Here is a 22,658-nt window from a genome sequence, read left to right on the forward strand (position 1 = left end):
TTTTTTACTTTCTTTGTATGTGGTTATCACGGTTTTATGTTTTATTGATTTTTTTCTTTAATTTTATTTTTCAATGCTGAGTTAACTTGGAATTATGCTTCAAAATTTGTTTCAGTTTACATTGTATTGGGTTATTTTAGTCTCATAACCCGGGTCACGAGTTCATTCAGTTGACTTGGGTGGTTTTTCGTGGTTTTTTGTATTTTATCCTTCAACATTGAATTGATAGTAAATTAAGCTTAATAACTTGTTTCAATTTACTTTTTATGAGGTTATTCTAATTTCATGATCCAGGTTTAGCAGGTTAAACCAAAATGACCCGACTGATTTTTTTAGTTGAATTTTGTTTTCAATTTCACCATTCAACAATGTATTAATTGAAAATTATTTTTATTTATTTATTTTTTATAGGATTGTCAGGGTCTGAAGATCCGGGTAGCAGATTTAACAGGTTAACCTGAGTCGATCTAATATATTGTAGTTTTAATACTTAAAAAAAATATGATCTTTATTTTTTTTAGTCAAATTATATTTTTTTTATCGGTTTTCTGGATTGTCTCTGAATCTGTCAAGTCAACTAGATCACACAATATCAATCCCTGTGTAATTTTATTTTTCTTTTATTAAAAACATATTAAAAGTACTTGAATATTATTTTTATATTAAAAAAAAAATCAATCTCGCAATGTAGCACATAAAAGTACATAGTTTTTAACTATGCTCAAATTCACGGGTCTAACAATTTAGAGAGCGCAGCTCATATAACGTTATTGTGTGTCTCAATAAAATTACAAGAAGACGACGACAACAATAAAAACCATATCCATAATTATAATTACATATAAAAACATGAAGTTCTTTAAACATTTGACTCGAATTAAATATATTCAGTATTTATTCAATTGAATGATTAATTTGACCGGTGCCCAATTATTTTACAGCAATCCAAACCATCTTCACCTGGTCTTTTTGCCCAATATAGAAGCCCAAACTGATTTATCCGGCCCAGTATCCCCGTCCGTACCAACGGCTACATTAAATTCCAAAACTCAAACTCCTGCGCGTCAAGTTCTAACAATATCACACACGCGCTTTACATCCGTCGGATCTAAACAATCGAACGGTCAAGATTAATAAAAAAGTCGACCGTTGGAGGGTCCTGGCGTCTCTTCAAAAGGACTCTTCTTTGACTCTATGATCTCATTGCTTGCTTGCTCTCGTTTTCTCCACATAAGCAGAAGCAAACAAATACAAGAAACGGAGAAAGAATTTGCATAGATATTTCAGAGAGGGAGATAGATCAAGGGTTGGTAGAAAGAGAAGGGTGGCGACCAATAACACAGAAGAAGGAGAGACACGAAGTAGTCTTCTCCAAGAGTTTTTATCATCAATATTTGCAAGAGTCTTTGGGCAGAATCAAGAGGAAAATACAATGGGTTCAAGAAATCTTGTTGTATCTTATCAACAACAGCAGAGAGGTAAAAAACCGGTTCTTGGGTTTTGGTTTCTTAATTTCTTTTCTGGGTTTTGTTTCTTTTTGTGTTTCTACTTTATTTTTTGAAGTTCATACGGTTCTTTGTGGTTTGGTTCTGTTTTAGGTGTGATGGTTTTTGATATGGCTTAGATAAAAATCACTTACTGGGTTTTGATTTTTATCATTCTTTTGAGGGTATTGTTTCCTTTTGCTTGATTTTTGTATTTTGATGGGTTCTCTAGGGTCTGGTCTGATCATCACTTCTTTCTTTGGGGTTTGGTTCCTTTACAATATGTTGATGTGTGTGATTATGGTTTTGTTGTATTACAATTTGGTTTATAACAGGAAGAAATTTACTTTAAAGAGTCCTGTACTGAATTTTCAAACTGGGTTTTGATTTCTGCTTCTCTTTTGAGGATTATCTCCTTTCTTTGCTTCTTTTATTCGATTATCTCGAAATTTAAAGAGGTCTCTTGCGGGTTGATAGAATATAAATGAAATTACTTTAAGATTTATGTATCAAATTTGCGTATTTGATTTCTGATTATCTGCGTAAATGAAATTACTTTCACATTTCTGTTTTGATATTGGTATTATGGATAGATTATTGGCATGAATGATTTCATGAATATCTTTCAGTTCTTTCTTTGATGTATTGATTTTTTTTTTACTGTCCTATAAGGTCTTCTCCTGAACTTGAGGCTGATATTATCGTATTTTAACGATGGGTGTCTTTCATCAATTTTGTACAATCTTTTCAATCTTCTTGATGTTCCTCGTTAAGTCTTTGCCTCGAGTTCTTTTGAAATACCTTTTCTGTGTAAACCTTATATTGTCCGAGTAATTTTATTTTTCTTTTCTTTTAGAAGAAGCGAAGCAGAAGACTTTTGTACCTGCAGAGGGAAGGACTAGGAGAGTGCTTCAAGACATTGGCAACTTAGTGAATGATCGCGTCTCTTTGCAAGGGAAGGTAAGCTAAAATTCTCGGGTGATTTACCGTTTTGTAACCGAGAGTCAGGTTCTTTTGGAATCTCACCTAATGGATGAACTGAAGACTTCGTCCATTTGCAGAAACCAGTTACAGAAGTTGTAGATACTGCAGTTGCTCGCGATGTGAGGGCTCCTGCAGCTACAAAGGCACCAGCAGCAGAAATAAAGAAAGTGAATGAGAAACACAGACCTGAGGATGTGATTGTGATTAGCTCTGATGAAACTGAAAAGAGTACACCTGTTAGTAGAAGAGTATCAAGGAAAGGAGTCAAGACGCTCACTTCAATCCTCTCTGCTCGAAGCAAGGTAATTGGATAGTTGCAGTTTTGGTTTATGTATAATTTGTTCTATCCATTCGATTGTTTATGTACTGATGTAGTTTATAACATTAGGCCGCTTGTGGTAAGCTCGAGGATACACTGGTGGACATTGATGCTGCTGATGTTACTAATGAGCTGGCAGTACTTGAATACGTTGATGATATGTACGAGTTTTACAAACTTACAGAGGTAAAGATATCCTCTGTCTCTCTCTCTATCTCTATCTATCTGACTGTATCTATCTATCTACACACACATTAACATGACGAGTTTAATGCAGGTTGACAGCAGGGTACATGACTACCTGCAATCCCAACCAGACATCAACGGAAAAATGAGATCGATCCTCGTAGATTGGCTGATTGAAGTTCATCGAAAGTTTGAGCTGATGCCGGAAACTCTCTATCTTACCATAAATATTGTTGATAGGTTCCTAGCGGTGAAAATGGTAACAAGGAGGGAACTTCAGTTGGTTGGCATCAGCTCAATGCTTTTAGCCTGCAAGTACGAAGAAATATGGGCGCCAGAGGTGCAGTATTCTTCACTTTTTAATGCAATACTGCCTTGGTATTTTGTTTTGTTCTAGTATAATCACTCTGCTGACATGATGTTTCTTGTTCTGAAATATGTAGGTTAATGACTTCGTTTGCATATCTGACAATGCCTATACAAGAGAGCAAGTTCTGGCAATGGAGAAAGCAATCTTGGGAAAGCTAGAGTGGTATCTTACAGTTCCAACACCGTATGTTTTCCTTGTTAGATATATCAAGGCTTCCATTCCATCTGATAAAGAGGTACTAATGCAAACAATGTAATAATTTTGTTATCGAGTTCTGCTTTTTCATGTTGATGTCTCCTTGATATGACCCAATATTAATTGGTTGATGTTTTACTAATGTAGACAGAGAGCCTGGTGTTCTTCCTGTCCGAACTTGGTCTGATGCAATATCATGTTGTTGTCAAGTATGGTCCCTCGAAAATTGCTGCTTCAGCTGTGTATGCTGCTCGATGTACAATGGATAAGAGCCCTTTATGGACTGAAACTCTGAAGCACCACACTGGCTACACTGAAGATATGTTAAGGTAAATTTTCTTTAACTAAAAAGATATGGATCATAGTTCAGTTAAACAGTGCCTAGTCAGCCTCCCTGCCAGTAATAATCATGGCATGCGATAATTTGGCACACTGTTGATGCTTCTCTAGTTTGTGACCTGAAGGCACTATAGTTTGGCACAATTTTTTTAATGTGTTTCGTTCTGTCATGCGACAGGGATTGTGCAAAGCTCCTGGTTCAATGTCACTCTGCAGCTGCCCAAAGTAAGCTCAAGGCTGTCTACAAGAAATTTTCAAGCGAAGATTATGGGGCTGTGGCTCTTCTTACCCCAGCCAGAAGTCTCATCTGAATCACCATGAAGTTCTTATGTGACTTTCTTACCCCAGCCAGAAGAAGTTACGCAATATTTGTGTAAACAAGCCTCTTATTTTTGAAGGTCTAGATGAATGCCAGCTTCCACATATCAGTAGTGTTTGGTTAATAGGAAGATCATGCTGCTATTATGATCTGTGTCGGGTTGATTTTATTCTTGTTGTATCCTTATCCTTCTCCTTTTGGTGAAGCAGCTGCCAAAATGCTTGATTTGATTCTTGTTCAAAGATGTTTTACACTGTTCATGTGTGGGTTGTTGCATGCTAAATTCAGAATTATCGTGTGGTTTGCAGCTGATATAATGTTATAAAATGATCGTGTTAAAATGGTTAGAGCTGTTCACCATCTCTGAAGTTGAATCAGCCTTTATTTCCCCACCTTTTGATAACCTGCTGAGTTTCTGACTGAAACTTGTATCTTAATTGGCCTGATCATATCAGCCCCAGAATGAACTCTTTTTGTTCTTTCTATTTTTCTCTTTCATGGTGAGTGGTACAGTGTTTTGAACATACAGAGCACACATCTCGTGTCTACTGGCTGCTGGCATATATGGTTCAGGATTGATAGACTTTTTGGCCAACGCTAGATTGATTGCATTGTAATTTGCTTTGTCTAGCTGTGTTAATCTTTTAGTCTCTGAAAGCCTGAAACTGGTGTGCCATTTACATTTTCTGATCTTCAAAACAATATACAGAGCAATACAAAGACGCCATTTGAAAATTAAGATAATAAAAACAAAGTCGACAAGTCAACAATGTACAGATTGAAAGGCTAAGCTGATTATTAGAGAGACAATATGCTAAAAAGCTGGCACATTATTCATGTATAAACAGTTTGGAACATCCCATTTCTCTGTTTTAATTTTTTTTCCCTTCTCTTCTTATAGAGTGATTGTATTGAATCTTTTAGATTGTTTCTTCAGTACCAGCATCACTGGTGCTAATCTCTGCTGCAGCTCCATCAGCAACTTTGACCTTAGCTCCACAGCAACTCTTTGTGCCATGTGTCTCAACCTTGACATTTCTTCTGCAACAGCTCCCATTTGTTTTCCCTAGCTCCAGCTTTCTATCCATAAACTCTGAATTCTCCTTCCAAACCTCTCCATTAGAATAAACCTCCTTCTTCCATATTGGAACAGATGCCTTTAGCTCATCAATCAAAAACTTACAAGCATCCAGGGCATCAGCACGATGAACAGCCGATACAGCAATGAAGACACTCATTTCTCCAACTGGAACTGTACCCAGGCGGTGTACAACAGCAATGGAGTGGATATCCCAGGATGATCTAGCAGATGAACAGATGGATTTCATCTGGCGTATTGCCATTGGTACATATGCTTCATATCTTAGCTCCACTACTGTTTTTCCCTCAAAGGTGTCACGTGTTGTACCTGAAAATGTTGCTATGGCACCAGCCTGCGAAGCACTGACATAGTTTACATATTTGGCAAGATCAATGAGGTTGTTTTCTTCTAATATTTCAACTAGAGTTTTCTCTTCAGTGGCCATCTCAGTATGGAACTTCTGATTATCTTTACCTTTGGACGTTCAATTTCAAAGGAAATATCCTTCGTTTAATATAAAATTTCAGGGACCAGTAAAATCATATCATCAACAGGCTCATATTCCACGTGTCTGTCAAATAAAAGATAATGTCAATACCATGTGAATGAGGGGACAGAAGTGATTCTATAACACAAAGGACAAAGAAAAAAAGCTCCAAGCGATGTATCAATATCAAAGATCCTTATGGCTTTTGATGACTAAAAAGGCAAGCTCCAGATTGGTATTATCTAAAAACAATTTTTTTTCACAATGCTAAATTTTGATGACACCCACCACTTTCCTAAATTAACCTTACCAGATGATTAATTGCCAACAACATCGCTGTCACCATTTTTCATGAATTTATCTTCCATGACCCATCTTATCAATCACAGCCAATTTAACAACATATTGAACCACATTATTGAGATGCAAGATAAGCCATAAGCACTCGGTTCATCTCACAACAAGACAAGAAACAAGGTTGGCATTGAAGCATTATGGATAACCTATGGAGAGTTGATGCTGAGTTACCCTAGACAATTTGCAAAGCTTTTCGATCAGTATATCCTCTCTATCACATGAGGAATCATAATATGCTAACTAAACAACTTGAAAACCTTGCAAATTCATGTTAGCCTTTCTTCACTCCTTGGGTTCAAGGAATGCCAGAGGCAGAAGAGGTGTCTAATTCTTTTCCAACCATCACCTAATATCTCGTGTCGCTTGAAAAAAAAACAGAGAGGTAGATTCCACATTTCACGAAACTAATGAGTGGCCATCTTAGATCACTAGTTCATCCACTAAATACAACACTCAGTCCCTTCCAATTCCATGTGCTCTTTATTGGTTTCAAGAACCTTTTGATACGGGTCTTCCCTTTCCAAAGAAGAATAGTCATCAAAAAATTATAATCAGGATGACCATAAGCACTAGTTAGATCCTTCGCAGCAAAGAGACTATGGGTTTGTAAAGTGTGGATTTTGTGCAAGCTGAAATAACAAGCCAGCTAAACAGAACATCCTAGCAATCTCAATTTTTCCTTAGCCCCAGGATGCAATGTCTCCTCCGTACTTTTAAACACAAAAAATAAATCATGTTCTGTCTATTCAAACACAATCAATCAAGAGACAGTAACCAAATAAAATCTCACAAAAAAAATACTAAACAAACACAAATAGCAAGACAAATCACAAACCATGATGGTAACAAGCAGACGGCACTACATGCTCCAAACCCAGTTGCAAAAACCAACAAACTAAGAAAATCCCAAAAGAATTCACACCATATAAACCTCAAAACTATATATATATATATAAAGATGGGAAGAAACAGCCATATAAAAGATAAAAACAAAAGCGGAGGAGTAAAATAAGAAATAGAAAAGAGCAGGTAAAGAGTAGATACAGGTACCTAACAGAGATTCCTCGGTTTCATTACAGAAAAATGATTCTTCCTCCTCTTCTTCACTAATGAGACCCAAACCGACTGCGAGTCAAACGAAGGCTTTATTGGGCGAGTCAGATATGTTTTGGGTCTGGGCCTTGTCAATTTGGTTTGAAATGTAATAGGTATGACCTGGGCACTAGGCCACGCATATGTCCAGTCCAATGTGATCTCTTGTCTTCTTGGGCATTGGCCTGTTAAAAAATTGAAGAAAATAAAACACTACCCTCCCCTTATTTGTATTTCCATTTTTGGATGTTACCTTGAACTTGGAGAATAAAGAACACGAGATTTTTAAGATAATAAATATTTTAATTTTAAGTTAGTGTTGCTGACATAATTTTTACATGCTATGATAATTGCTAGATAAGAGAAGTTCACTTCACAACCAATGATAGCTTGTTGAAGAGGGTGAACCCATGACGTTGAACAAGAACAAAACCATGCAGCTTTTTGCCCCTGATTGATTTGTTATATAAAATGTTGCAGCTAGGAGTTTCAAGGCAAATCCCAAAGAAGTAGTGTCATGGCTTGTCATGATCCCCTAATTATGTGGTCGCTTCCTCTTGTGCTGTTTTTCTCCCTGTTAATGTTTCTCCTAATAAGAAAGAAACAGAACAAGCAGCAGATCCCTCCAACGCCTCCCAGGCTTCCAATTATAGGTAACTTGCACCAACTTGGAGACTTGTCTCAGCGATCTTTATGGCAACTCTCCAAGAAATATGGTCCTGTCATCCTTCTTAAACTTGGTGCTGTACCAGCAGTGGTTATCTCCTCAGCCGAGGCTGCAAAAGAGGTCTTGAAAACTAATGACCTACATGCTTGCAGTAGACCTCTCTTGGCTGGCACTGGGAGGCTATCTTACAACTATTCTGATGTATCCTTCACATACACCTATGGAGATTATTGGAGGAAGATGTGAAAGATTTGTGTTCTTGAACTCTGCAGTGCCAGGAGGGTGCAGTCATTTCTTTTTTATTATTATTAATGTGGGTATCCGGAATAACTTCCACGCAACTCAGCTAACATGGATTCAGTCATTTCTGTTCATAAGAGAAGAGGAGGTTGCTTTGTTAATTGACACCATCTCTGCATATTCATTTTCAGCAACCCCTGTTGACCTCAGTGAAAAGATTTTGTCTTTCACTGCAAACATTACTTGTAGGGCAGCTTTTGGAAAGAGTTTTCAAGAGATCAAAGGGTTCGATGGAAAAAGATTTGAAGAAGTGATTCGTGAAGCCTCTGCAATATTGGCAAGCTTCTCTGCCGCTGATTTCTTTCCCAAAGACGGTTGGATTATAGAGAGACTCACAGGTCTCCTCCATTCAAGACTTGAAAGAAGTTTTCGGGAACTGGATGTTTTATACCGAAGAGTTATAGATGATCACATCAAATTAGAGGAGGAAAAAGAAGATATTGTTGGTGGTCCGCTGAAATTATAGAGAGATCAAACTGAATTTGGTACAATTCAACTCACCCATGATCACATCAAAGCAAAACTTATGGTAAGCCACATGTTCATTCTCTTTTTCCTTTTTTCTATATTAATTCTTAATAATTTTTTCTTTTTCAATTTATCTATTGTGTTATGGAATTTTGAAAAGAAACAAACCAGCGATGAATCAAAGATTCAAATAGAAGAAAAGGTAACACTTCCCGGAAACTATATTTAGAATAGTACTAGATTTGTGACCCAAAAATGCCAAGGAAAAAACAATTGAGACCCCCGAGCCATCATACCAATTAATAATTTAAATAATATAAATAAATAAAATGACAAAAAAAGAAAAAAAAATTGACATCAGCCCATTTAAAGTATAAAAAACCATAATTTAAACTGTGTTAACTCATAAACTTTACAACAATAAATATAAGATTAGAATAACCTCATTAAAAAAGAAAAACAGGAAAAAAATGACTACTTGAAAGCAAAGGGAAAAAAAAGAAAAAGATGAATTTTCAATGTATCAAATGTTGAATGATGAAATTTATTTTTTTAAAAAAAAAAATTAAAGTCAACTTGCGTTAACTTTCGAAACCGGTGACTTTAGCCATGAATTGGAGACTTACCCTATAAAAGCCAAACAAAAAAATAACAAAGCAAAACTTTAGAAAAAAGGGTAAAAAAACATCAACTTAAAAAAAAAAAAAACCAAGCAACCCTTCTAAACTTGGTCTACTATCTAAAACTCGCAAACCTAGACTTGAGTTGAATTAAAATGCTTAATTCATATCCAATTTAATTTTAAATGATGAAATCATAAAAAAATATCAACAAAAAGAATGAAGAACAAATTTGATAGGAAAAAAAACATGGAGAATGAAAATGTAAAAAAATCTAAAAAATAATCTCAAACAACACAAATAGTAATAAAATGATTGGGGATCGAATTTGAAAGATAAAAAAATAAAAGATGGTGAAATTAAAAAAAATAAGTAATTTTATGACGCAAGTGTGTTTTAATTATTTTTTAAAAAAATATGGCATAGGGCATAAACGCGACCAAGAAAAAAATGATGATAAATGGGCAAACCAAAAAAAAAAGGAAACGATAAAAAATACACGGTTAAAAAAACCATATAGAAGGCAGATAAAAAAAACAAAGCCTAATCACTAATGATATGAATGTTGAATGATAAAATTGGAAAAAAAAACATCAACTTTAAACAAGGGGAAAAAACCAAGAAAACTCGGGCGAACCTTCTAAACCTGGGCAAAGGTCTCAAACACGCAACCCATTAAATTATAGACCTGATTTTAATTAAAAAGCTCAATTTCTAACAAATTTAATATTGATTAGCCAAAGTAAATTCAACAAAGAGCAATAATTAAAAGATCTAAGAAAACCTGGGTAATTTTCAAAATTAGTGAAAATCCTAGAGAAAACAAATAAATAAAAAAATTAAAAAAAATTATTTTAAATAAAACAAATAATAATAAAAAACAAGAACTAAATTTGAAAGAAAACAAATAAAGGGGTATGAAATACAGAAATAATTCTAACATCATAATTATTTTTAAAAAATTCATTTCATATATTGAAGGAAGGTATCACGAAAAAAACATAAATTTAAAGAATTATCTGAAAAAAAACCCAACAAAAAATGATAAACAAAAAGATCCAAGATAAAATGATCATTTTCAAGACCAACAAAAAATTTCACAAAAAAAAGTTGAAAAAAAGGAATTCAAACTTCAATTGAATAAATAGTGAAAGATGAAATGGGAAAAAGAATTATCTTAGACAAAGGGAAAAAAACAAGTAAATTGGACATACGTCTTAAACCTGGTCAAATTTTCAAAACTCACTACTCATGTCTGAATCCAATTAAAAAGTTTATTATGAACCAATTCTAAAAACTTGCTAAACCAAAAAATTAACAATCAAAATAATGAGGATTAAATTTGTTAGGAAAAAAACCAAATAAGGGTATAAATGTAAAACATAATCAATTTAAAAAATGATTTGAAATAAAAAAAAATAGCAATCAAAAGAACAAAGACAAAATTTAAAAGATGAATACATTTAAGAAGGGTGAAATTGAAAAGAAATACTATTTTTTAAATTATTAAAAATAAAAAAAAATCATAATTAAAAAATTGATCAAATCTGAAGAATTAACAAATTAAAGGTTTGTTCTTGAATTTTTAAGGAGCTAGCAGGAAAATATAAGTGGGGGAGAGAGAAAAATGAGGGGAAAGAAATAGTCGTCTACGTCAAACTACCATTAATCTTGGAACACGCGTCGCCTCATCGGATCGAGGGAGTTGGGATCTTATAAATGCCACACTTGAAGGCGGCATTTGATAGTCAGACAGCCTTGCACGCATCATATAAACGACACGAGAGCTATCCACATGTTGGGGCATGCGCTGCACGCGCCATCAGGTTTTTTAAATAATATTTAATATGTGTATTATTATAATACCTATGAGCAACCACTAGATTTAAAATAAAAATAATGTAAAAAAAAAAAAACACTTATGAGAGAGTTATGTTATTTTTGTCTCCAAGAGCATCAAAGTAATTACATCATTTCAAAATGAATGAAATGACTAAAACACCCCTAAGTTAAAAGCATTGTATTTTTTATTCTAAGGCCCAAGTAGTAATTTTACCGTGTAAAAAAGGAAATCAACAAATTTAACCTTAGATAACAATGCTAAAAACAATTTTTCACTATTGATGCTAGTAGATACTGGGAATTCTACCATCATGATGCATTGCATTGCCTTACTTAGAATGACTAAGGTTGCCCTTCTGATGGTTCTACAATGGTAACCCAATTCAACAAATCAAGTGAACAAAATGGAAGAAATGGTAATGAAAAATAATAATTAATTTTACTTTTGTTAATTCTTCATGAAGACTACAAACACCTCTCATGAGAGATGCTTTCTTTTTCTCCCATGAATTTGGTCTAGGAGGCAAAGAGAGGACTTATTCAGCCCAAGGCTTCATTTACAAATTAAAAACCATTCAGGAAGAACCACCCAAGCATTAAGTGATTATGAATAACTACTCTGAGTAAGAAATAAAATAATCTTAGCATCTAGGTGGTGGCCCAGTGATAAGAGTTTAGGATCAAGAGGTTTGCTCTCTCTGTGATCTCAAGTTCGAGCCCTGTGGTTACTCTTATGATGGCCACTAGAGACTTACATGGTCGTTAACTTCAGGGCCAATGGGATTAGTCGAGGTGCGCGCAAGTTGGCCCGGACACCAACATTAAACTAAAAAAAAAAAAAAATCTTAGCATGAACCACCTGCTGGAAAGTTGCTCTTCTGGCTGCTGCATCAATTATTCCAAACCCAATCATTTCCATACCTTTAATCATTTAACATGAGACATTCTGCACCATCCCTGGAGACAAACATGGTGGGTGGATTTTTTACATTATACAGAACTCTAGACATTGTGCATGTGTTTGTCTTACATTTTAATATGGATTTATTGTTCAAAATTTTTATTTTTATTTTTATTTTTTAGTTCTTAATTTTTTTTTTAATGTGATTGCATCTTTTATTTGCAAAATTAAAGACAATTGAATCAAGCTTTGATTAAAAATAAAATTAAAAAAAAAAAGACGTGACAAATAGGTGAGATTTCAAAATTCTCATAGATAGTTTAATTTTGTTTTTAAATTTTCTAAATTAAACCTATTTGGCCCCTTAATATTTTTACGAATCAATTATGGTATAAAGTTTATTTTTTTTATTTTTTAATTTCTAGTGTAAAAAATAAATTAAAAAATAAGTTTTTTTAAAAAAAAATCATGATTTTCCAACCATCATAGTCGGAATATGGGGAAATCAAACGAAACATAGTCTAAAGTTTTTTTTGAAAAATATATGGGGCCATCAGCTTTTAAAATTAAAGGTCCACGTGCGTCTAATAGCACGTTATCTCTTTCTTTCTTTTCTAATATTTTTAAAAACATTGATAGTTTTTTCTGTAAGTTTTATTTTAATAATTTTAAATTTATATTTCAATTAATACCCCTATATGGTATTTTATTTTTCTTATTTAGCCTTTTATAAATAGAGATTAGTTTTTAATTATTTTGTATGTATTTAATATATAAAAAGATTATTATAATTCATCTATGAAATTTTTTTATATAGATAAATTTTATTTTTAAAAATAAAAAATATTTATTTCTTGATATTTTTTCTAATATGTGCACCATTTCATAATAGTTTTTTATCTTTTTATTTTATTCAATTAATTTTAAGTGTTTGTTTGTTTCTATTATTATTTGATTTAATAAACAAATAATTTTGATAAACAAATTCATTAAACACTACCGAGTAAATGACTTGCATGCAAGATCAAATATCTTGATCTATACATGTCTCTTGATTTTTCGAGTTTTATTTTTAGTTGTCGTTTATGATTTTTGTTTTTATTTATTTACACATATGGTTTTTGATTTATTTAATTAGATGTGTGCAAAGGCTTCTTAGTTTATTATTAGAATTCTTTTATGTAAAGAAACATGTCTGAAAAGTCTGCGTATTCAATTTTTTTTATTGGAAAAAAATATTCAACTTACGGTGGAACACGGGTCAAATAGCTAGTCATAGAAAACCCTAAATGTTTTGGATAAAACATTGTGCATACAAACATTATTCATCCTCTCACATTTTATTGTGGACTCACTATTTAATTTTTTCTGTGATTGCATTTTTTTTGGCCAAATTAAAACACAATTAAATCAAATTTGTTGATTAAGAACAAAATTGAAAGACAGATGATCAAAGCAGAAAAGACATCGTGAATGAGTGATAGTTTCAAAGTTCTCACAAAATTTTTAATTTAGTCCTCATATTTTAATAAAATTATACCTATTCAATCCTTCAATATTTTTGCAATTTAATTTTGCTATAAAAATTTATTTTTGTTATTTTTAGTTCCTGATTTTAGAGAGAAAAGGGAGAGATCGTTGGATTATTGTGGTAGATAGAAAAAATCATCATTGACACCAATTCATCCCACTAAAATGATCGATTTTAGTGTCAACGAGTTTCATTTGATGAGAAAAGTTTTATTTATGTGTTTTTTAGGTTATTAAATGCCATATAGGGGTTTGTCAAATTATTTAGATTCTTTTCTAATGTTTTGCATCAAAAATAGATTTCTAAGCAAAAAAAAAAATATATATATATATATGAACCATGTCCGACAACCGTAATAGCTGAAATTGAGAAAAATATGAGCAATATCTAGTGGTCGTCGCCATGTTGTGCTGGTTGGAGAGACTGTCAGAGAATAAATATGGAAACCGCCGTGATGAAGCTCAACAATAGCAAATTTCTTGCTTTGTTTTTACTGGGTTTTACCTGTAATGAAAGAGACAACTGGTCAATCATATATCAACATGATCTGAGCTGTATTTGGTACCCGGAGAGAGGTACATGTTTTCGGTATCGTTTGTTGGAAGTATAACTGGCAAACATTAAATGGTAGGGATTGTGATGCCCAATGTGGATCAGTTTTTGACATTTCCATCTATTTTGGATGGATACACGTCTCATGAAGATATTGCTTATTCAATTACACGAATCAGAGAATTATTTGGTTAGATTTTCATGTGGTACATGAAAGTTTCATCATATAGAAACAATTCCAAGCATATTCAATGCAGTTTCCATAGTTTTGAACTTCAAAAAGCATATCAGACACAGGATTCTTAAGCTTCTAGCAGAAATACAGCACATAACTCTTACAACAATCATCAATTGTGTAGCCATCATACAAAAACCAGTCAACAGAATCGAGACAGCTGCAATCCATCTCCAATTGTAAGTGGGAATATGTTAACACTCTATTAAAAGGCAAATTAAAAAAAACAATGCCTTCGTAGGGGCAGGAAAAATTAAAATGAAGAAGAAAAAAGAATGGTGGAGGCCCACAAGGCCACAACACAATCATGCATGCCAAATCCTACTATTACAAACCTATGATTCATGTGCAAACTCAACTTAATTACAATTAGTGAAACAAAACAGTATGGAGGTTGGTTTAACTTCCTAAAGGAGCTCTGTCATCTGGCCCAGCGAGCATAATCTGACATTCCAATAGTTCAAACAAAAAAAGGGTTACTTCATTTGTGGAAGATGCCGAAAGACGAAAGAAGAATCAGCTTCGCAGACAAAATTTTAATCCAAGAATCCAAGATAAATTTTGACACACTTACATTGCAATCAAAAGCAAACCTCCTTGCAAGCATGATGGCTGCATTCCTCTCTCTTGCTGATTCAAATGCTAATACAAAGGAAACCCCTTTCTTTGCTTGCCAAAACAATGCTTGAGCTGCAGCGTTCCCACCTCCTCTAACTCCACACAGCTAAAGCACAAGAATAGTGTGAGTAATGGCTGTGTCATGTGGCTATAAATACCAAATTAGGAGGCTGATGTCCAACATAACTGTCAATAACGTTTTAGGCACATATGAGGTGTGTGTGCATGTGTCTGTCCTGAGAGGATGGACCAAAACATTTGCAATCAAATAAGAATAAAAGCAAAAAAGAATTTAAGGTATGAGCTTTTGTAAATACAGAACCATCTTATCTCAAGAGATAAAAGGTTGAAACAGCCCCTTATACCTGCATTGAAGTAGAGTAGTACTCTTTAGCAATTGTCGACTTCCCTTTGCGAAGCTTCATCCTCATCTTTCCGACGTGAAGCACATGAATAGATTCTGATGTATGATCCAACCCATTCATCTGGGTAACAACTACCTGTAAAGTAAACAAAATCAATGGAGAATAATGGCCTCCTTAATCCTTATGATCACTTTTATAAAAAAATAAATGATTCAGTTTCATTTAACCCAGGCCCACAATGAAAGGACAACAGGATAAACAACCTCTATAAATTTCCATAAGGACGATTTTAAACTTCAATAAGTTATCCTTGAAGAGTTATTATTAGTATGACGCTCTCAACCCATGAGCTTGTAGCTCAATGGCTCTTGCAAAACAGGAGAGGTGAAGTCTCATGCTTCCGATTCAGTCACATTCGTCAGTTCAATGATCCGTGATGCCCGCACACCCCATTGCATTTTAGTAACAACAACATGCATTAAACAAGACTAGGAAGTGTAAGTTTCCATGCTCCAGGAAAAGCAAAGAATGGATGGGAGTCTAAATGCCACCCTGATCCTCACAATGGTTAAGAAAATAACATCCGCAAATCAATTACAGAAGCAGAATGGGGCACCTAACTAACCATTCCCAATGTCATCCCTCATTGTTATTCTTACTATAATTGCGTCCTCAAATTCTTAACAACCTCAGAATCTCAATGTACAACTTTTCCTATTTTCTCTTTGGCATGCACACTCTCACAAGGCCATAAAAGTCAAAGAACCTTCATTGCACAAAGTAGCAGATAGCCAAATATCATTGCCCTTTCACTGACATATTGCAGTAGGTACGGTAGAAGGAAAAACATCAGCAAGCCCTCAGGATTCAGGAACGGACAGAAAATAAATATCCAATCACCATGCACACAAGCACTTTTGCCTATATCATGTGAGCATCTGAAGGGATTTGATGTTGGACTGAGTTCGATTTAAAAAAAAAATGACAATGGTCAGCCTGGCTGAACTTGACCCAAAACCCATCCAACATGCCAGAATGGTGATTAGAATCACCAAGATGACTATTGCAAAGAAGCACAATATGAGTGTTCAGGTAACATGAAAGAATAATTCCCAAATATTGAACCTGACATGTTTAGCTACTTAAGTGAAAAAAAAAGAGTTGAAACAGTATTAAGACAACTTACATTGAATTCAACATCATGTTTTCGCACAAGTGCCTCTACATAGCTTCCGAGACCAGCAGCTGGTCACAAAATTACATCAGCTATTTTATCTTATGCGAACACATGGTTCATAATTTATTTATTTGATCTTATGTAAATGCATGGTTCATAACTATACATACAAAAGAGTGAACCACAGAATTTTATTTACCAATTTTAATAAATGAATAAAAATTGAAAATAACATAGGAAGCTTGGCAGAAAACAGAGCTGACAGGAGAAAGATGATTATGTAGCCAGCCCAACTAGTTTGGCTCAAAGCTTAGTCGAGCTGGGTTAATAAAATTGGAAAACAAAAACCAAATTAGAGAAGCAGATCAAATACAGACCAGGATCAATGGCACAAGTAGTGGTCAAAGTGAATTGTTGGCCATCAGAAATTATTTCAGCTTGCAGGACTCGCCCAACATCAAAAGGCTCTGGAGCATACACTGGTTTGGTTGCTCCTGTGAAGAGTAAAATTACTGAAAGTAGTCAGTAGTCTATTTTATGCAATATTCATGATAACTAAGCATAAATCATAAACAGTCCTAACAATGCTTTTCTACTTTATCATCCCCAAGCACTCACAAGCAAAAGGCAATTTCATTCAAACCCTCTCGGTGGCTCTTCCCAAATTCAATATCAAAATGCTTAACTTGTTACCCGATTAATTTACTGTCAATTCATCTAAACTTACAGGGCAACCATTTTCACATAACTCATGCCATATTCTACTTTAGCCATACTAGATAACAGAAGCCATTGATTCAGACAAGCAAACATTCCTATATCTAGATGCTGAAATCTGAATTTATGGGATTCCCACGCCTCATTTCCTCAATAAAATATTCTTTGTTAATAGTTGATTTGGAGTACAGGCAGCATTCCATCCCACAATTTGTTTGCCTAGCAAAAAGTTTGATATAATCCATTTTATTTCATGTATTGACAGATTTCATGCCTCATAGCAACTGTTTCAATCACAAAATGACAATTATTTCACTAAGGGTGGACAATGGCTAGATCAAATCTAAAGGACAGCAACTAAAGTAACTTAAAGGCACTAAGAAACGCTATCTTCTGATAAAATAGAATCAGTCACGAAGCATCTACTGTACTTTGTTCAATTGTCCAAAGCATCCAGAAGAGAAAAAATGATTGAAGATGGAAACCTGATATAAGCGCCTTTTTGACATCTTCAGATGATAGACGAAACCATTGAATGGAACATTCAGAAAGTTCTGGAGCATTTTCAGAGCAAGGATTGATCCGCAAACATGAACCTAATGCTTCAGAGCCATCTAATTCAAATAAATGGAACATGCTCTGCCCGCCTCTCCTGCTCCTCGCAAGCTGGAAAAGATAGGGGGGAAACATAACATTTAGTCAATTCTCTGATATATACTATTCAACAAGTTTAATAAGCAAAGAAGTAAACCACAGAATGATGGAAATTACAACTGAGAGTCAAATACAAGAGACCATAACCAAATATCACAAGAAATGTTTTTAGAAGGAAGCATGCATAAAGAATTTCCTCTAGCCATTGAGTCACTCTGACAAAAGCATATAACATTCATCAGAGCTTAAACCAGATCCTGAACCATTCAAAGACTTTTAAATGCTTGAATTATGAAAACTAACAACTTAAACGTATTGCCCCAAATTTTCAGATACTTCTACTTTCTTGAAGATTTTAAACAAAATTCTGAAATCAGAGAACTTAACAACCTATTGGCTGGGAAACAAATGACTAAAATGACAATTAGGGAGAGGTAAACTATACAAGTCAAATGATAAAAGAAAATTCTAAGATTGGATAATGGTGGAAAAGTAGCAACAGCAAAGCATATTAAAACATGCAGTAAAGTGAGAACTTAAGAGAAGATGTTGCAAGATCTATTTATGGCCAACACATAATATCTTAACAACAACAACAATACCTCCTTCTGAAGCTGCAGAGAACATTTAGACTTCTCAGCAAGTTGCATCCTCAATGCTCGTAGCTCATGTTCCATGTCCATAACCTACAAAAATAAGTTCAATTCACTTGTAATCAATAAATGAATGTGCGTCCACAAATTTGAAATTTCTGAAAGCTATAGGTCATCACAAGCATTCCAGAGAAGTATAAAATCATAATCCTAGAAACTCAATTTCCCTTGAATTTATTGGATAACTCAAAACATGGCCCAAGCCCATCCAAAAAGTCTGCACATTTAATTTTTATTTCAGAAGCGAACTACATTTCAAGGAAACACAAGGGGACGTTGATAGTTCTAACTTCCAAGAACTTGGTCCTGAAAATGGACATATACATGCATCTGAAAGCAATTCAAGAATTATGATTGAGTATCGGTTTGAAATGCAGTTATAGACTCGTGATAGGCTTAGAGAAATAGATAAACAACTCTGGAGAAGCCACTAATGAGCCTCAACTATGTTAGAAGAAACTTCACCAAATTACATAAAAAGTGAAGCAAATTAATTTGGCGACTAGAATGTTCCATCAAGAAAGAAATTTTCACCAAAGATCCAGCACACACCTTGCTTGGCTGATGCAGCATTTTGATCCTTCTAGCCTCTTGAACCTCCTTCATTAATTCTTCCAAGTCCTAATATGCCACGCAAAAATATTTTTGTTAAGAAATAAGAAGAAAGAAAAGCATGCAGCAAAATAATGCATTCCAACTTGAACGTGGGCCCTAAATGAACATGAAAAGTATGTCCAACTGTCCTCTTTAATTTCAAAAGCAGCCAAGTACCAACTCAATGACTAGTACCAGAAGTATTGAAATATGAAATGAGGATATCTATCTACTGTCAACATAAAAAGGGACACCTTCAGAATTTATAACTTAACTAAAGGCAAACTCCTATTGAAGCTGTAATAACTAATAATTAATACAAACCTGCTTCCCCAAAGCTCGAGACATTCGTTCATGTTCTTGAAGAGCTTCTTCCACCCTCTGAACTGTCGCTCTGGCACTCTCAATTTCAGCACGAGCATAAGCTCTTTCCTCATCGACAAGTTTCTTGGCATCTTCTGAAGCCTACAAGTGGATGCAAGCACTAGATAATGAGGCAAACAAATTCCTTATTGATATCTCAAATTAAAAAAGGAAAGAATAGAGAACTTGTTGGATGGCATTTACTGGCTTGAGAAAAATATGCCAAATTCTTTCAAGGACAAGATTACCTGCTTAAGAAAATTTGCTAGCTTCTTTACTTCTGCTTTTTCTTGAATCAACTCTCCTTCCCTCTGAGTCAGCTGAACCGCTAAAGCTTCCACCTAGAAGAAGTGACCATAATTCATCTTCCACATAAGTGTTTTTAAGTAATGATGTGGCAGCAACAACCAACTCATTGAGTAACACATAAAATCAATTTTTTGGAAGAAGTTTGATAAAAGAAGCAGTGAAGTAACACCAACCATGGCAATAGCTTCCTCCACGTCATCCTTGTTTCTACCTGCCACACGTCCTTTTAATGATTCTAGCGCATCCCTAAGCTTCTTCAATAGGACATGTTTCTCTAATGAAGCAGCCTCTCTGAGCCTAGCCTGTAATCCAAAGATGAAAAGCTTATCATTTGATTCCTATATCACCCGCTCTCTTCAGAAATTAATAATTCCAAAGTCTTAAAGCCTGAGAAATGGAGAAAAACAACCACTGAAATGAAACAAACAGCAGACTTCCAACTTTTTCCACAATTAATTGATGCTCCATTCAGTTGACAAGAAAAAACAAGTAGATAAGACCATGTAATCAAAAAGCTGAATATAATACTGCCAGTTGGCATGATTAATTTCTCAGGAACCAAATGGGTAAACTAACATACAATTGAGGAGGTCAAGTTATTAGAAAATTAGCTTCAATAATCCACCTAACGAAAAACAAATCAAGTTTCCAAAAAGAAACACAAAATGCTGGATACAATTTAAAAGAAACACAACCTCTTCTGACAACTTAGCAGCAGCAGCCAATCCCTTTTCAAATTTACTGGCAAGGTCACGGACAGAGAGGCGTTTCTGCTGTTCCAAAAGCAAAGCAGTCTCGCGTGCCACAACCTCCTTCATGGACAATACTTTGGGGTCATCTTTTGCATCCAGAATCTGATTGGTAGCTCCAATTTTGTAATTAGGAAACCGACTAGAAGCAAATGCAACATCTGCTGATACAGCTAGGACAGCATCTTTTTGCATAGTATCTCCAAAATCACGGGTTACCCTAGTCATTGTCTCAATCTAACGAACCTGTTGGACAATCAAATAAGTAATATCAACAGAATTGGAATTAAGCAGACAATCATGGTAAAAAGACTTCTCAACAAAAAAGAAAAATGTGGGTCAGTGCTTACCAACCGAAACTAACTCAATCAGTATTAATCAGAGGGGAAAACAAGCAACCCTTTTTACTCTCTTAAAACAAATGTAAGATTTACAATTACTCATTAGCTAAGAGAACAAAAACTTCCAACGCGAAAAAAACAAGAAATTCTCTTATTTAATTTTGTCCTATTTTCATAAGTCTTTCTCAGCAACCAAACAGACAGTTAATATCAACAAACAGAGCTGATATAACATTAAAAAAAAATAGTAAGAAGCTAAACATTAAAAAATAACAATAACAATAATTTCTACGATCATCCATGAAACAAAAGGAAAACCTTCAACTATAATAAGCTTTAAAGGTGATCAAAAAACAGCAGAAACAACTCTAAACAAAGACCAAAAAGTACCTAAAAAGAGGCAAAGACTGAAACAACAAAGCACACACAATAGTACTGCTAAGAAGTCAAGGAAAAGAGTTAGAGAGCATGAAAATGAAACCCTAGCTCTCTAGTATCTTTTGGGGTTGAAGAAAAGTTAAGAATGGAGACATAAAGGGAGAAACTTGAGGACTTACAGATCACGAAGATACGTGAAAAGGAAAGCAGATAAATGAGAAATAAGAGATGGGTTTTTGAGATTCTTGGATCAGATGCAACTTGAGCAAGCCAAGATTGAATTTTTTTAGAGAATTTGACTGTTCATTAATAGAGAGACAGGATGATAATTCTTCAATGAATTTAAATGGAAGATGCAGAGTAGGGGTTGCGGTAGCCTTTGCTTTTCTTTGAAAAAAAAGCAAATCAAGGAAGAAGTAAAAACTAAAAAAGAAAGAAAAAGCCGCCCTTATGACTCTGTTAGTTGCTACTACTGTTTTTTATTTTTATTTTTATTCTTTTTTCAATTAAGTACCACTTTGGCTTGAATATGAATTCAAGATAGACAATGGTTTCGAGATTAGTCTTTATTGAACTTCAATTAGGTTATTTATGTATGGATTAGTATGAGACTTCATGATTTAAAAAAATATTTATTAAAAAATCAAATTAAATGCTTGTGGATGTTATGAAATAAAAATATTAAATCCAGAAAGAAATACTTTAATCTCAAACGATTTGAAAAATATTTCCATCATTCTTGTGGATGTCATCATTCTGAGAAGACTAAAATCCTTCCATGGTGGGTCCTATACCTTACTGTCTCTTGATCCTTGATGTCTGTCACAAGTCATAACAAACGCAAGAGAAAGAGAGTTCGTTGCCTGTTGAGATGATGTTGTTTTTTGTGTAAGCATGGAGGCAGTAATTCTCGAAGGGACCGTCCTTTCTCTTTCTGCTAGTTGACCAAAAGCTGTATACGCTACCGTTTAGTATCATAATAACTTCTGCCATCTAAAAAAATTGTTTGGTTTCGATTTGTTTGCTTTTTTTTTTTAATACACATATAATTGCATTTAAATTTTAATTTTGTAAAAACTAGAGCATCTTCATCATCCATAAATATTTGTTTTTTTATTTTATATGTAAAAATTTATCTCATAATAATTTTAATCAAATATCTATGTTTTTTAATTTATTTTTTTAAAACCGCAACTAAATGTGGTTTTTTTAAACTATATTTTTAAAATTATTGCTGCAAAAATTATCACAATACCAAACACACACTTCATCAAAGCACCTGTTAAACGTTTATAGTTATTGTCAAATTGAGGTAAATACATGTATAGTTGTAATACTAGTTTGCATGTCTATGCTACGTCATGAGAATCATAATTTTGAAAGTAAAAAAAACAATATTCATGCTCGGGAA

General features: G+C 34.1%; 3 protein-coding genes and 1 pseudogene across 8 annotated transcripts; 2 read left to right on the top strand and 2 right to left on the bottom strand.

The window, feature by feature from the left end:
• The first annotated feature begins 1,170 nt into the window (after nt 1–1,170).
• On the top strand, nt 1,171–4,543 carry LOC7463872 (G2/mitotic-specific cyclin S13-7). 2 transcript variants are annotated; one of them, XM_024590849.2, is made up of 8 exons: nt 1,171–1,478; nt 2,341–2,444; nt 2,546–2,770; nt 2,857–2,973; nt 3,065–3,313; nt 3,417–3,578; nt 3,686–3,867; nt 4,056–4,543. In XM_024590849.2, the coding sequence occupies exons 1-8, from the start codon at nt 1,433–1,435 to the stop codon at nt 4,186–4,188; spliced, it is 1,218 nt and encodes a 405-aa protein (XP_024446617.1). In that variant the 5' UTR covers nt 1,171–1,432; the 3' UTR covers nt 4,189–4,543. The 2 variants fall into 2 exon arrangements, with proteins under 2 accessions (XP_024446617.1, XP_002298451.3); XM_002298415.4 differs by having other exon boundaries at nt 2,344–2,444.
• Nucleotides 4,544–4,900: 357 nt separating this feature from the next.
• Nucleotides 4,901–7,318, bottom strand: LOC7480103 (molybdopterin synthase catalytic subunit). 2 transcript variants are annotated; one of them, XM_002299929.4, is made up of 2 exons: nt 7,172–7,318; nt 4,901–5,848 (listed from the first exon to the last, which is right to left on the bottom strand). In XM_002299929.4, the coding sequence occupies exon 2, from the start codon at nt 5,720–5,722 to the stop codon at nt 5,117–5,119; it is 606 nt and encodes a 201-aa protein (XP_002299965.1). In that variant the 5' UTR covers nt 5,723–5,848; nt 7,172–7,318; the 3' UTR covers nt 4,901–5,116. The 2 variants fall into 2 exon arrangements, with proteins under 2 accessions (XP_002299965.1, XP_024446633.1); XM_024590865.2 differs by lacking the exon at nt 7,172–7,318 and adding an exon at nt 6,957–7,119.
• A 364-nt stretch (nt 7,319–7,682) lies between these two features.
• LOC7463873 (cytochrome P450 71B36-like) lies at nt 7,683–8,646 on the top strand (annotated as a pseudogene).
• Nucleotides 8,647–14,402: 5,756 nt separating this feature from the next.
• Nucleotides 14,403–21,796, bottom strand: LOC7480104 (stomatal closure-related actin-binding protein 1). 4 transcript variants are annotated; one of them, XM_024593612.2, is made up of 14 exons: nt 21,427–21,786; nt 21,260–21,304; nt 20,475–20,774; nt 19,953–20,081; nt 19,719–19,811; nt 19,432–19,572; nt 19,066–19,134; nt 18,463–18,546; nt 17,692–17,872; nt 16,867–16,983; nt 16,499–16,557; nt 15,313–15,447; nt 14,904–15,053; nt 14,403–14,773 (listed from the first exon to the last, which is right to left on the bottom strand). In XM_024593612.2, exons 3-14 carry the CDS (start codon nt 20,754–20,756, stop codon nt 14,729–14,731), a joined length of 1,485 nt encoding a protein of 494 aa, XP_024449380.1. In that variant the 5' UTR covers nt 20,757–20,774; nt 21,260–21,304; nt 21,427–21,786; the 3' UTR covers nt 14,403–14,728. The 4 variants fall into 4 exon arrangements, with proteins under 4 accessions (XP_024449380.1, XP_002299966.3, XP_024449381.1 ...); XM_002299930.4 differs by lacking the exon at nt 21,260–21,304 and having other exon boundaries at nt 21,427–21,785; XM_024593613.2 differs by lacking the exons at nt 21,260–21,304; nt 21,427–21,786 and adding an exon at nt 20,879–21,174.
• Between the last annotated feature and the right edge of the window lie 862 nt (nt 21,797–22,658).

This window comes from Populus trichocarpa, chromosome 1 (genome assembly GCF_000002775.5).
Source record: "Populus trichocarpa isolate Nisqually-1 chromosome 1, P.trichocarpa_v4.1, whole genome shotgun sequence".
Taxonomy (NCBI): Eukaryota; Viridiplantae; Streptophyta; class Magnoliopsida; order Malpighiales; family Salicaceae; genus Populus; species Populus trichocarpa.